Below are 14,547 nucleotides of genomic sequence, written 5' to 3'. Positions count from 1 at the left end.
AAAGGACGGAGTATGTCTTTATGTCTACATTGTTCAATTACGCCACACACACACACACACACACACAAACACTATTTTTCTAATCAGATCAGGCAAGTAATATTCTGTCTTGTCTCTTAAAAAAACAATATATATATATTTATGTATATATATATATATATATATATATATATATATATATATATATATATGTGTGTGTGTGTGTGTGTATATATATATATAAATATAGCTGCGAGCAGCGTGAAAGGGCCAAAGCCGGCGGCACCGCCACCCCGGTTATAGCGCCACCAACTGGCAGCAGGAAGTCTGTCACTTTCAAAAAGCTTTGAAATCACCTGATTGCTTCAAACTTCACTACTATGATGTAAACACACGGCAGATGTAGACCTGGATGTAGACCTGACCTTTCAGAAGGTTGCTCTCGCATACTTTGTGGTTGACATGTGCCCTCAATGCACACTTTTGCAGAGCCCACACTGATACAAGCTCTACAGCACACTTCTTTTCGACAGTCAAAGCAGGGTTACGTTTTTGCACGTCGTGCACAATAACCCTAAAGGCACCAGGGTGGCGGTGCCACCGGCTTTATATATATATATATATATATATATATATATATATATATATATATATATATATATATATATATATATATATATAAATAAATATAGCTGCGAGCAGCGATGAAGGGCCAAAGCCGGTGGTACCGCCACCCCGGTGCCTTTAGGTAACTAAAGGCACCGGGGTTGCGGTGCCACCGGCTTGGGCCCGTAATCGCTGCTCGCAGCTATATTTTTATTTTATTTTACAAAAGCACGTTTTCTTGTTATGAGTTTACACAAATAAAAGAAGTTGCGAATAATGCATTATTATTTTCTGTATGACCAGAAATGATAGACTAGTTTAAGTTGTTTCCACTGTTGATAGGAAAATGCAAGTGTTCGCGCCCGCGAACATTTTGAAAGGTAATGGAAACGCGGCTATTAATAAGCTTGACATTGTTAAGATTATTATTAAGTCACATTGAATATTGATTACTTGGTCAACATACCCTTTTAAATTGCAATGGGATTTGTGGTGCTGGTTTCGGTTGGCCACGATTCCTATTCCTGTGTAGACAACCACTGTTCCTGGTGGCCTTGGGAGTGAGGTCAAGTGCGATCGGTCGGTCGGACCATGTAATTACCGCTTATGCCTATGGATGCCGCTAAACACCACTAAACGGAGATATTCATTTTTTCAAAGCAATAGTTTTAACAGTTTTACAGATGTTATCGCGGGCCGCCAGAAATGTTTCGGCGGGCCGCACTTTGAGAACCTATGCTTTAGAGCATAAGACACTTCTTTCTAAAACATTAAAAAAATCTTACCGACCCCAAACTTTGAACGGTAGAGTATATGCTGTAATTTAAGTCCAGACACTGAAAAACATCCTTAAATGGTTGCAAACATGTGGGATTTCTTTCTTTTGTTGACTTTGAGAAGCAGCCGATCACATTGTAATTTGAGTGATAGTGCTAGTATTATATGTTAACGAGTTTTGTTCAGGTGTCAGATGTCACTGAATGCATTTTCACATTAGCACACAGCAATTTCCTCGCACAAATACCTGCACTGTAGAGCCCTGCAGCTTGTGTAACAGGCAGAGGTCTATAGTGCCAGAGGCAGATCAGCGTTGTGTAAAAAATGATGACATTGGGAGCAACTCTCCAGAGGTGTTTGCACGCTTTTCCTGCTAGTGCCTGATACAGTGCTGGTCAGAATTATTTGCACCCTTGGTAAATATGATCAAAGATGGCTGTAAGAAATAAATCTGCATTGTTAATCCTTTTGATACATATATATTTTTTTTAAAAAAAAAAGCAAAAATCTAACCTTGAAGTAAAAGAATTGAAAGTGGGGGGAAATCACATTATGAAATAAATGTTTTTCTCCAAAACATGTTGGGAACAATTATTCGCCCCCTTTTATTAAATACTTTTTGCAAACTCCATTTTCCAAGATAACAGCTCTGAGTCTTCTCCTATAATGCCTGATGAGTTTGGAGAACACCTGACAAGAGATCAGAGACCATTGCATTTAAAAAAAAAAAAAAATAATGTACAGCCATCTTTGATCATATTTACCAAGGGGGCAAATAATTCTGCCCAGCACTGCATTTGAGGCCATTGCCTCAGTTTTTGTTAAGAATTTGCTGCCACAGGCTAGAAAATATCCTCTTATGTATAGTCAAAACGATTGTTCATTAATTATACAGATGTGCCTATAAATTCCTTGCTATCTAATTGCATCACACACAGAAAAACATTCACATAAAACCATTGTCCAAATTAAACCGTTAAGAGTACTTTAGCAGTACTCAGTTCCTCCTGGCCAGAGCTATTGTGGGTAATTTATTGACTTAATGATATAAATATCTTACACAGTCTGTTTTGTAGAATTAGGTTTTAAAAATAAAGTGGAGAGTGTCGTCCTTTTAAAGCTGTGATTACATGTCATTACTCAGCAGTAATTTATCTTCATAATTGGTGTAGAGACAGAGTCCTGTGCAGAGCGGATCTGCTGTCGGGGTAGTGAACGCTGGTCAGGAGACGTGGCGTACTGGTGGCTTCCTTTTCCAGGCCGGAGTTAAGTTGTCAGGGTTTAGATGGAACCGTGCCAGTGAAAATCAATAAAGACGGATCTAATCACAGGAGGAGAACATGGCCCCTCTGCAAAATAAGGCTATGAAATCAACTTGGCAACTGTCAGAAGTGGTGTGATTAATTATGTTTGAATAAACTCTAGTCGGAAATTAATTATCAATTCAGTGACATGGTAAATAAAAAGCAGGAAGGTAAAACTTGTAAACTACGGATAAGCAAACCGTAATTGTCTTGAAATAATTATTTCATTATTTATAATTGTTTTAGCATTTTCTAAGTCTAGAACTTGCTTCTGTAAAACTATAATTAATCCATATATACTGTGTGTGTGTGTGTGTGTGAAATATACACAATATATATTCACATTTACATGTTTTTGAAAGTCTCTTATGCTCACCAAGGCTGCATTTATTTGATAAAAAATACAGTAAAGTAATCATATTGTGCAATATTATGACAACTTCAAATATCTGTTTGTTTGTTTGTTTTTGTTTTTTACAACGTAATTTATTCCTGTGATGGCAAAGCTGAATTTTCAACATCATTACTCCAGTGTTCAGTGTCACATGATCCTTCAGAAATTGCTTTAATATGCCAATAACATTTTTTATATAACATTTTAATTATCTTTACTATTGTTTTTGATTTAACCTAATGCATCCTTGCTAAATTAAAGTATTGATTTCTTTTTTCTTTTTTTTTGTTTACGTAATGACCCCAAACTTTTGAACCGCAGGGTAAAAATAATGCATGTATTTAAGCCTCTGAATCAACAGAAATTCTTACCAATAATATTGGTGTCATCAATCAAGTCCTGCCATATTTCTCACTGATATACTGTTTGTTTGTTTTTGTTTGTTTTTTACACTTTGTTTTAAGGTGTCTGTTACAGTGTAATTATAGATATTTAAGTACGGATAGGATTAGAATTTGGCTGAGGGTTAGTTGCATGTAATTATGCATAATTTACTGTTATTACTATACGTGGATGTAACATATGTAACAAGGACACTGTAAAATCAAGTGTTACCCGTTTTGTTTTGTTTTTACTCAGAAAAAACAATGCCGCTTCATGTTTTTCGGTTTAAGAAAACTGGTCAGTTTTGACTGGTTGAAAGTTTTCAGAGCACAAAATGTGTACACAGCTCATGATTGCTCAGTTACACAAATAAGCCTAATCTCTCTTCATTCCTCTTCCTGCAGTGGGATCGGCAGAAACTGGCCATGGGCGTCAGGAGGAAGCAGCATTCTCGCAGAATACGGGACGCTGCATTTGGAGTTCATGCACCTCAGTGCACTCTCTGGGAAACCAGTTTTTGCAGAGAAGGTGAGCAGCAGTTCAGGCGTTACACCTCTGCAGTGCATTAAACGCTATGCTGAACTAAATGTAAACTTGTAGGGGTCATGAACTGTTAGAAGAACTGACCACAGTGACCCAGATTGACCTCTGCTCATAACCGTTTTATTGATGCTCGTTTCGCTGCAATTCTCAGATCTGATTTCTCACCAAATGAATCCGCTGACCTGACTTGCGATATAGACACAGACAAATGACACTATTACAAGCTCTGAATGAGGCTGTACAAACTGTGAAAGTGACCTAGTCTATAGATTTATGAGTCTGTCCCCTGGAAGACATCGGTTGCATCACAGAGGCTGTTTATGGTTTTCAGTGGCTTACTATAGTGGATGAGCTTAGCTATGACTTAATAATTGGATGTGGTGATATAAGCGATGTGTGCTCTGGCATTGCAGGTAATGAACATCAGAAAGGTGCTGAATCGGCTGGACAAACCTCAAGGATTGTACCCGAATTACCTGAACCCTAACAGTGGACAGTGGGGCCAGCGTAAGTCCAAAAACGCACACACACATACTGAAGAACTTCAGAAGTATTAGCTGAAATGTAATACTGTATGTCCAAGAAGTTGCCAGTTTTCCCAGAAATGCCTTGATTTAAAATGAGCGGCAATTGGAAGTGTTTCTCTTTGAGAGAGTGCGCTGATTTGTACACTAAATACTCTCATGGTGACACTCAAAGGCAGATTGAAGACAATATTTGTAGTGGATTGACAGAGACTGAACTTTGGGAGGTGATGTGACTCAGTTGCTGCGCTCCACGGCTTGCCCCATCACGAAAGCTTATCATTTGAATGAGATTTTAAAGGTGACACATCATGAATATCTGACTTTTTCTGTGTTTAAATGCTATAATTGGGTCCCCGGTGCATCTACCAACCCTGAAAACATGAAAAGTGACAACCCAGTAACTTTGTTTTGGCCTTTCTCTGCTAGCATGTAAACAATAAACCGATCAGATTTCGCTCCCCTTCTGACTTAGGAAGGGGATCTTATTATAATATTGCCGCCCCTTAAACGGTCATTCCACCCATTTCAACATTAATCTTTATTGAAAGTGGGTTATATATGTAGTCGAAATGTAAAAGAAATTTTGAATTTGGTGCCCTCTTGATTGAGAAAAGACAGAAAATAAGGTGCATTTGTATGTAAGACAACAACTCCCACAATGCACCACATTGCACAGCTCCGCAAGCCACTCCCACTAATCCAGAACAGCAGCGCAAACATCACAAATCACTCTTCCGTCTACAAGGCTAGCTGCCAAAATAGTTTGAAATTCATTTCACACAAAATGTCTAGTTAGTTGGCTGTGACGAGCAGGACGAGGGACGTGAGAGGACGGCGCGAGTGATAATGAATGACACCTGTGAGACGCAGCGGTCTCATATCTCTCACCGAGGAGCGGAAGCACAAAAGGAACAGGCCTGGTTTTATGTTTCATTTCTGTTGTGTGTGGCCAGCTGGCTCATACTTTTGTTTTGTATGCGTTTATTTTACTATTAAAATGTTTAAATATTCGCCGGTTCCCGCCTCCTCCTTCCCACAACAACGAACCTCGTTACATTGGCAAACTCATTAGCGAATTACTCCTCCTTTGTATTTCTTTCTATATGGTGAATTATTGCATGATACCTGGTTCAGTCAGAACATATGCGGTGCGACACTAGGATGGTTCACATCACAACACAAACGTCCGTGTGCTCCTCTGATTCAGAGATTTCCTCCAGGAGAAATTGCTATCGTTGAAATGCTCTGCAGCAGACGGACTCTATCTGTGTCCGCAAAGCACAGCGAGAGCACAGGCACCAGCAGTCCGCCCAGCTCGAGCCAGCCCGGGCTCCTCGTCCGCGACAGGCAGCCGTCTCCTGTTCCTCCATCAGCCTCAGCTGCTCTTCACTATATTGCGGCTTGTAAAGATAGCCACAAACAGCGGATTCGAGCAGCAGAATTTAAAAATTCTCTACTTCCATATCATGTTTAGTTTCTTCCATATCATGTTTAGTTTCTTCCATATCATGTTTAGTTTCTTCCGTCATTGTCATAACTTCTTATCTCCACAGCGCTTGTTAGCTTAGCTTATAAACAAGATGGCTGATATGAATTTCAGTATCTACAAGTGAAGTCCCACCCACTGATCTGTGATAGCTCTGTTAGCGCATTAGGTCCAACCCCCTATGGGCGGGTTTGAAAGGGTGGGATCTAGTGCTTGTAGTCTTTACAGAAATCCCCCCCTCTAACACTTCCTCCTACAATGACGTAAAATGACGATTTTTGCGTCATTGTAGGAAGAAGTGAAAAAGGTAAATAGCGGATTTCTCTCGTCTCAGGGGAAAATGAGTGTTGCACGACCATTCAATAGTATGACTGGGTTTCTAACAATGGAAAGCTTAATGCAAATGGGTGAAGTGTCCCTTTAATCTGCACGTTTCCACCGTTTATGGTTTCCACCCACGGCGCCGCCATTTGGTTTTGCAAGCGACAACGGTGTAACCGGTTCTAATGCAATGGCAAAAGTTCGAGCAAAGCATGCGAACTGTTCTGTCGTTGGCTACACAGACGAGCACAGAACACTGAACTAACCATTCAGAAACGTCCAGGTGCGTCTAAAAGTTGCAACCTCTTCCTGAGTCACTCCGTAAGGCTGCACTTACTGCGCTTCTGGTTATTTCTGGGATTTTACTGAAATTCACGTGTTTTGTTATTGTCGGAGAATCCGAAGCTCGTGTAAAGGATCAGCTCTCTTCTGAACGGAGGCGGGGAGCAGCAGCTCATTTGCATTTAAAGGGATACTCACAAAAAGGGCACCTGGAAGGTATTTTGAGCTGAAATTTCAGACAAATTCTGGGGACACCATAGATTTATATTACAACTTGTGAAAAGGGGCATAATATGTCACCTTTAAGCCTTGTGGTTTAAAAATAAGTGATTTTAAACCGTTCAAGCACAATAAGCAGCGAAGGCAAACTAATTTTGGTATATGTGCGCTCTCTGAAATACAGTTTCCAAGCACACACGTCTGCAAAGCGCACATAAAGCCACTGCTCATAGAGCGCGTGAGTACGGAGCAAAGTACTTTTTAGCACCTTATTGGGCTTAAACGGTCAAATACACACACTTTCAAAATGCCCTTGCGAGTATCCTCATAAACGCAGTTGTTTATGTCATACGTGAACGTAAACAGAAAGAAATCATGTGTATCAGTATATTAGATCAGTGCATTCGTCATTAACAATCCTATTGTTCTTGACTCAATAACATGTAACTTTCATGAGAATAAGTGTGTTTAATTTACACTGAAAGTGTTTTTGTACATTTGATTACTTTATAGAATTAATGTAGTAGCCTATTTCAATAGGCCTATCAAGTGCTTGAAGATTTCTGTTAGGTCTATTTCATTTGTGTCTTTGTTCTATTGAAATAGAATTAATTGTATCTTGATAAAAGATTTTGGTCATATCGCCCACCCTTAGATAGCTGTCTGTCTCTTGCAGACAGAGTTTTGACTACATATAGCTGCACAATTCTGGATAAATTGAGAATCACAATTTTTTTTGTTTTTTCAAATAGAGATCACAATTCTCCTGCGATTCTGAACAGACAACTAAACAAAATAACAAAGTGTTATTTGCTGCAGTTTAATTAAAATGCTTAATCTGAATTATTTTAAAAAATCGGTTTCATATATATATCTTTTTTTTCTTTTTTTTTTTAGATTATTTGACTTTATTTTAGATTATTATGCAATTTTAGATAATTTAATATAGATGATTATTTATATTTTTACATTTGTTTACATCAGACAGCTAATTCCTGCTGTCTGCTTTTTGCCCGAATTTAGATTATCTGCATAAAGTCCATTCCATATTGCAGGTTATTCTGGCCACAATCTCCTGTATAGACAAAAATGACCTGCAGTACATCTAAAATAACCAACCACAGTTTGTGTTTGACATAGGTTGTGTAAATCTGGTGGCAAAATCCCTGAGGGCAAAGCAGGATATTATTTTCTAGCTACTGAGTTTCTCAACTGGAACTCATGAATTTCTTTCAAAACTTTGAAACCATGAACCGCTCAAACTTTGGCAAAACCAGTGACAAGTTGTTCTTGTAGGAGCCTGGGAACTTTTAAACATGACTTTGCTTGCCAGCAGACCGATTTGCGTTTCTGTTTGGAACTGTCGATTTCAGGCCGCTTTTGACATTTTTGGGTGTAATCTGGTTCAGACGTTTCAATGCCGTTTGAGGCTGAGTCTGGCAACCCTGAAACTGTGGAGAAGTGGCACGACTCTCTCACCACATCTCATCTTCATCGTGCTTTCAGGGTTAATTATGCAACACAGACATAAATATACACACTCCTATCCTTGCATTCATCCTCTAGATGACACGTACATCAATAGTTTGGGCTGTTTTATGCTGGTCTCGAGGCAACCGAAACGACGGCTTCAGCGAGGCCTGCTCTGCGGTGTTAGGCGGCTTTCGTGCCGTCCTCGCTCTGAGGGATTTATTGGCGGCTTAGTCTGGAGAGCAGTGCTGTCTCAACTTCATGGTCAGCGATGACGCAGGCGCTTGATGATGAAGAGCCGAAGGAGAACAAAGATACTGCAGTGTGTGTAGTAAGGATAACACAGGAGCACAAATTCTGATGGAGGAACGTCGCCACTGAGCGGAAAAAATAAAAGGGAGAGGCTTTTGAGCTGTCAGAATGTAGCAATCCGAAACAAGGTTTCTTTTTTGTGCATCAGAACAAGTCCTTCTTTTTTTCGCTTCGACAAAAGTCATTTGTTAGATGATCATAAACAAAAATGATCTGAGATGGCAGCAGGCCGCAGGGAAGATGGGATGATAACGTACAGCTACGTTTAAAAATAGCTGTCAGTCTTTTTATTTCTCACAAGTAGCCCAGAACAGTCCTGAAGGGCTTTCCATATGGGTCAGTTGTCATGTTTGGGTTTGAGCAGCTAGTAGCTCCGGGGTTGACCGTAATGAAACAACTTTCATATATAGTCCACCATCTACCCTCCTTTTACCCTTCCTCTTTTTTTCCTCATACTTGTGCATTTAACTTAGTTTTACATGGTCAGGAATTCTCAATGTTTCAAATCAGTTTGTCTCTTCCAGTTTAGCTTCATATGTGCAACTTGACAAAAGTTCCAAAACATAGTAAGCTGTTTTCTAAGGGGACATGCCAACGGAATAAAACCTCATAGGAGACTGAATTGTAGCACTCTTTTTATTATTATTATTATTATTATTATCAAGAATTTAGTCTTATTATTTATTCTAATTCTAAATATTTACAAAAACATTTATTGAAATAATATTTGTACATTTTAAAATGGATATAATTGCTACAATTAGTAAATGAAATATTAACATTTTATTAATATTTTTTTTTATATTTTAATTCTAATTCTAAGTATTTATCAGAATTTATTATAATGACTTAATTTACTCTAAAGAATGTAATTTACTGACCCTTGGTTTTTTTCTAAATCTGTATGACTGTGTGTGTGCGTGTGAAAAATCCATACAATGAAAGACAGTGGTATCCAGTGTTTTGAATCACATTGACATCCTTCCAATTATTTTGAGTTCCACAGAAGTAAAAGTCATTCCGGTTTGGAACAAAATATTCGCAGAATTTCACATTTTTTGGTGCCCTAAATTTTTTTTATAATTACAATCGTTCATTCACCCTCATGTCATGCTTTGAAACACAAAATACATTTTGTAATTTTGTCGTTTCACATTTTGCTTTCAGTAAGGGTTGTGGCTAAGAACAAAACGTGTGTATATTGTATATGGTCTGTTTCAGGGCTGCTCTGTGTGCTTCAGTGCTGTACAGAGAGACTTCACACGTTCTCAGTGTCTGTTGGGTAATAAGCTCAGCTGGTCTTCAGGTTTTGCTCAGGAAGCACGTCAAGAGCTGACATAAAAACCCCCGTTTCCAGCTGTCAAGCTTTTACCAACAGAAGACCTCACATCTCCTTTTCACATCCAAACCCTCTTACCAACAGCGCAGAAGAGTTTGGAGTTTCTATGAGATCTGTGTGTGAACTAATATTACAACAGTGGGGAAAAGCCATCTTCTGTGACTAAGAAGTTAAATCAGGTAGCGCAGAGCTGTTCAAAATCGGGCCCGCGGGCAAATCCAGTCTGCCACGAGTATCAATGACCTCCCGCTAAAATCTTTTAAAGACTTTCTTTTGAGAATTCAATACCTGCTTCTGTGCCTGCACTGCAAGAGAAGGAAACAACCTCTCCCATTCAAATAAATGAAGCACTTCGAGAGACACGGCTCTTGTCTACACTCAGACAAATAATGTATGTTTTTATATAGAAATTAATACTTTTATTCTGCAAGGATGCATTAAATAACAATATAGCAAAGACATTTACATTGTTACAAAATGTAACATTGTAACATTGAAACATTGTTTCAGCCTTGGTGAACATAAGACACATAAAAAAAATCTTACTGACCCCAAACTTTCCAAATCAATCATTCACTTTTTCTACAGAAGGTGTAAAAATCTAGTTTAGCAAATGCCTTGAAAGTGGGCACAAATGATTTAAATGAAATTTTAGTACCTTTTCAATTCATAACTGAACCTACCAATTTTGAGTTATAAGCCCAGATCTTTAACTAATAAGATTCAATTTAAGCATTCATTTTTAATATATTCCGCAGTGCATGCTTTTCTATCAAGCGAAATCCTAGATAAGTCAGGTCTGTGTGCGTAAGGAGGAAATAAATGTGTGTGTGTTTCCAGGTGGCAGGGTGAGTCCGTTCAGTGCTGTCCAGTCCACTGTGTGTGAGAGATGAGAGTCTGTGGGTCGAGGAGCAGCACTGTTGTGTGATTGTCTGATTGATGATCAAGCTCATGAATATTTATACCTCATTAAGCACTTGTTTGTGTGATAGATACGTCAAGAGAAATGGAGCCACAGCGCACAGATGTAAAAAATACACTGCTGAGGAATGCACAGGAAGGGAAAAACAAGGATTTTGCTTTAGTTTAAAGTCTTATTTCAAATGTCTAAGGGGTTTTTATGGCACTTGTACTCAGCTGAATTTCTCAATTAGGTTTTTTTTTAATCTTCCTCAGGGATATTCAAATTATGCTGCTCATGGGCCAAAATGTGCACCAGGGGCCAGTGAATAAAAATGACCCGCTAATAGCCGATACTTATGGTTTTAAAATGTGCAATAACCAGCAATTACAGCTACATGTGCTACATCAGCCTCATATTTATATCCATTTTAATTTATATCAGAAGTGTTGGTCAGACCCTTTTCATTTCCCAAAATAATGTAGATATATTTCAGTTACTATATTAATTTTATTCAAATGAATTAATACTTCTAAAGAGTATACAATTTCATAAATTTATGCTAATGTCTCATCTTCAAATGTCTTAAACCTTCACAAATCAATACTTAATATTCAAGAAAATTTGACAACAATTCATCTGTAAAATCAGTAATAGCCCTATCTCGTGCTAATTGGATGCATCAGTCCGTTTTGCTTGAATGGTATGTTTTTATTAATTTTTTTGGCTACTAAATGGAATTCACACATTTGAGTATGCTGTAAACGGTCTGTCACTTTGGGCCACTCAGTGATGACAGTATTTGCATAGTGATGCATTGCTTCATAATAATTAAAAAGGAAATGTGACTTGAAATGAATTGAGAAACTTTTGTGTGAATGAATCCGATTATCAATTACAGTGTTCTAGGTGGTTGCTAGGCTTTTCTAAATGGTTTTTAGGGTGTTCTAAGTGGTTGCTAGGCTTTTCTAAATGGTTGCTGCGGTGTTCTAAGTGGTTGCTAGGCTTTTCTAAATGGTTGCTGCGGTGTTCTAAGTGGTTGCTAGGCTTTTCTAAATGGTTGCTGCGGTGTTCTAAGTGGTTGATAGGCTTTTCTAAATGGTTGCTGCGGTGTTCTAAGTGGTTGATCGGCTTTTCTAAATGGTTGCTAGGGTGTTCCAAGTGGTTGATAGGCTTTTCTAAATAGTTTCTATGGTGTTCTAAGTGGTTTCTATGGTTTTCTAAATGGTTGCTAGGATGTTCTTGGTCAGGGGTCCTCAAATAGCGGACTGTGATCTGATTCTGGACCCTGGCTTGGTTCCAACCGGACCACGAGACATAATGAACCCGGTAGCACCATCAAAACAATGGAGCGGTTCACACCACAAGCCCTCAGGGTTGTTTATGATAATGATCTTTTTGGTGCTAAATATCCTCTCATATTTATATCTAGAGCAAAACGTTCTTCATTAAAGGCCTTTCCATTCCGTGCAAGTTGCTTCTCTCTCCCGCTAAAGCGCCACATGAAGAGCCGCAGATAATGTAGTTATTTTAACTACAGTAGCAAAAACACAGTGAGCAGCAAAATAAGTTGATACTTTTGCTAAACACTGCAGAAAACGAGAATGCAGCAAATACAAAAATATATTTTATATCTGTCATACATGACTGACAATTTTTTTTCTATCTACATTTAGTGTTATTAATAGGCATGTTAAGAGCATGTCATAATAAACAATGTTATAAATGGGAAGACGACAAAAAAATACTGGTTGACTTTGTTTTCTGTTCGTTATGAGTGTTTTGATTATTATGTACATTGTTTGTTTTTAGTAGGAAGGCCTACTTAACAAAATATGAAAATGGTTCAGACTTTAAGAAAACCCTGACCCCCATACCGTATCTTTTCTGTCACATGGCCTTCTGTCATACGTGGGTATATAAATGTAAAAATAAAAAGTCTGATAAAACATCTGATTTTACCTTTTAATATTCAAAATAATAAAAATAATCCTAAACAAATTATTACTGCTGCTCAGATGGAAATTTATAACTATTCCAAATATCATAATTATAATTATACAGTATTATAATTATCAGAAAGACCTTTTAGAATTTTTTTTATCACAGTAGTAAAATATGAATTTTATTTTCTGTATGAAGATCATTTGTTGTTTGTAACCTTTTATTCATTCTGGTATGTTGTTTATACAGTATGCATGTTTTTGTCATGGCATTAAGCATGTACTACGATTACTACTACGATTTTAACATGCATTGTGAATTGTGAAGTACTCCAGGTTCACTTTATCTTGATATTTGTGTAATTCCAAACATGTTTTACCATACAAACTTACTGAGATAAGAGCGCTTCTCTTGCTCTCTCGTACTGTGTGAAAGTTTCTGTGTGCGCACATATTCATGTCTAATATTTTGTGCAATTCTATTTAATGCAGTCCCACAGCAGACTATAGATGAATGGAAGGGATTTTTCACTTACTCTCTGGCATTTTCGCTGTGTTACAGATCACGTCTCAGTTGGAGGCTTGGGGGACAGTTTCTACGAGTACCTGCTGAAGGCCTGGCTCATGTCAGACAAAAGTGACGAGGAGGGAAAGAAGCTCTACTACGATGCCCTGCAGGTAAAGTCCATTTTTTACAGAGAGAAAAAGACCAGAGAAATGTTACATTCTACTGCTGATTTAATTAAATGGCCAGAGCGCTGCTGACTAGACATCCATGTTTCTTGGATGATGCCTTCAAGGGATTTGTGTCAGCAAAATAGTGAGGAAACAAAATTGTAAAATTTGTACTTAAATTAGAAAGCAATTGTGGTTTTAGTTGATGCCAGGGTTGAACAAAATTCAAAGTTATTTATTCCAATACAAGTATGCAATAAAACATAGTTACGTAATTCATTTTGGCTAATTATTCCTGTAATACATTTACAAATACATTTGTTTAGGTTAAACAGTTTTAACCGAGTCCAAAACTGTCAAAAAATTAACACTATCACTGATTTTCACCTGAACTATCAGCTAAATTTTCCCACATTATTATTTTTTATTTATTTAGGTTTGCTCTATTTTAAATGGGTAGTGCATTCTATGAAACTAACTGTTCTTCCACTGTGGTTCATAAAATGAAAGGTAATTTATTAAATATAATGAAAATATTTCAGAATATTTCCGTTTATGGGAAATTCATAAATTTAAAAAATGTAAAAGTATAATTTAAAACTACAAGGCTTTCATTTTATGTATACTGTATGTCCTTAAATTCAGTTCTGCATGTTCGCTTGTTCAATTCCAATTCAATTCCCATGTCTCATTTTTTTATTTATTTTTTGGTAGAGCGATCCAGATACACTTCAATAAAACAAAAACTAAAAACTAAAATTTCTATTCTTAAGGCCCAATTGTCATTAACAAATTAAATTTAATCTAGTCAGACTAAAGTTTTAGTGCTAGTTCTGGATTGTTGAATGTTTCCCCTCAAGTTTCCATGTCCAGTTTTTCCAGGAAAGAATCTGCATTGCAAATGTTTGTTTTTTTATTACTCTTAGCTTGAACATCTAGAAATTTGTCCTCTGCAGGTTTTCAGGTGTTGGAATTCCTCTTCAGTGTTCGTGTGTGTGCGTGCATGTGTGTGCGTGCATGTGTGTGCGTGCATGTGTGTCTGCGTGCATGTGTGTCTGCGTGCATGTGTGTGTGTGTGTGCGTGC

At 37.7% G+C, this 14,547-nt stretch overlaps 1 protein-coding gene across 1 annotated transcript in view; it reads left to right on the top strand.

Annotated features, from left to right (window-relative positions):
• Positions 1–14,547, top strand: part of man1a1 (mannosidase, alpha, class 1A, member 1) — a 141,660-nt gene that overhangs the window by 113,569 nt on the left and 13,544 nt on the right. The window contains exons 6-8 of the mRNA XM_056269460.1: positions 3,849–3,972; positions 4,401–4,494; positions 13,350–13,465. Of these exons, the coding sequence (XP_056125435.1) occupies positions 3,849–3,972; positions 4,401–4,494; positions 13,350–13,465 (334 nt within the window). The remainder of the gene's footprint in view (positions 1–3,848; positions 3,973–4,400; positions 4,495–13,349; positions 13,466–14,547) is intronic.

Source organism: Rhinichthys klamathensis, unplaced genomic scaffold, assembly GCF_029890125.1.
Source record: "Rhinichthys klamathensis goyatoka isolate OS25496 unplaced genomic scaffold, OSU_Roscu_1.1 h1tg000281l_1, whole genome shotgun sequence".
NCBI classification, from domain to species: Eukaryota; Metazoa; Chordata; class Actinopteri; order Cypriniformes; family Leuciscidae; genus Rhinichthys; species Rhinichthys klamathensis.
Note: the sequence above shows the minus strand (reverse complement) of the source record. Positions and strands in the feature narration are given on the sequence as shown.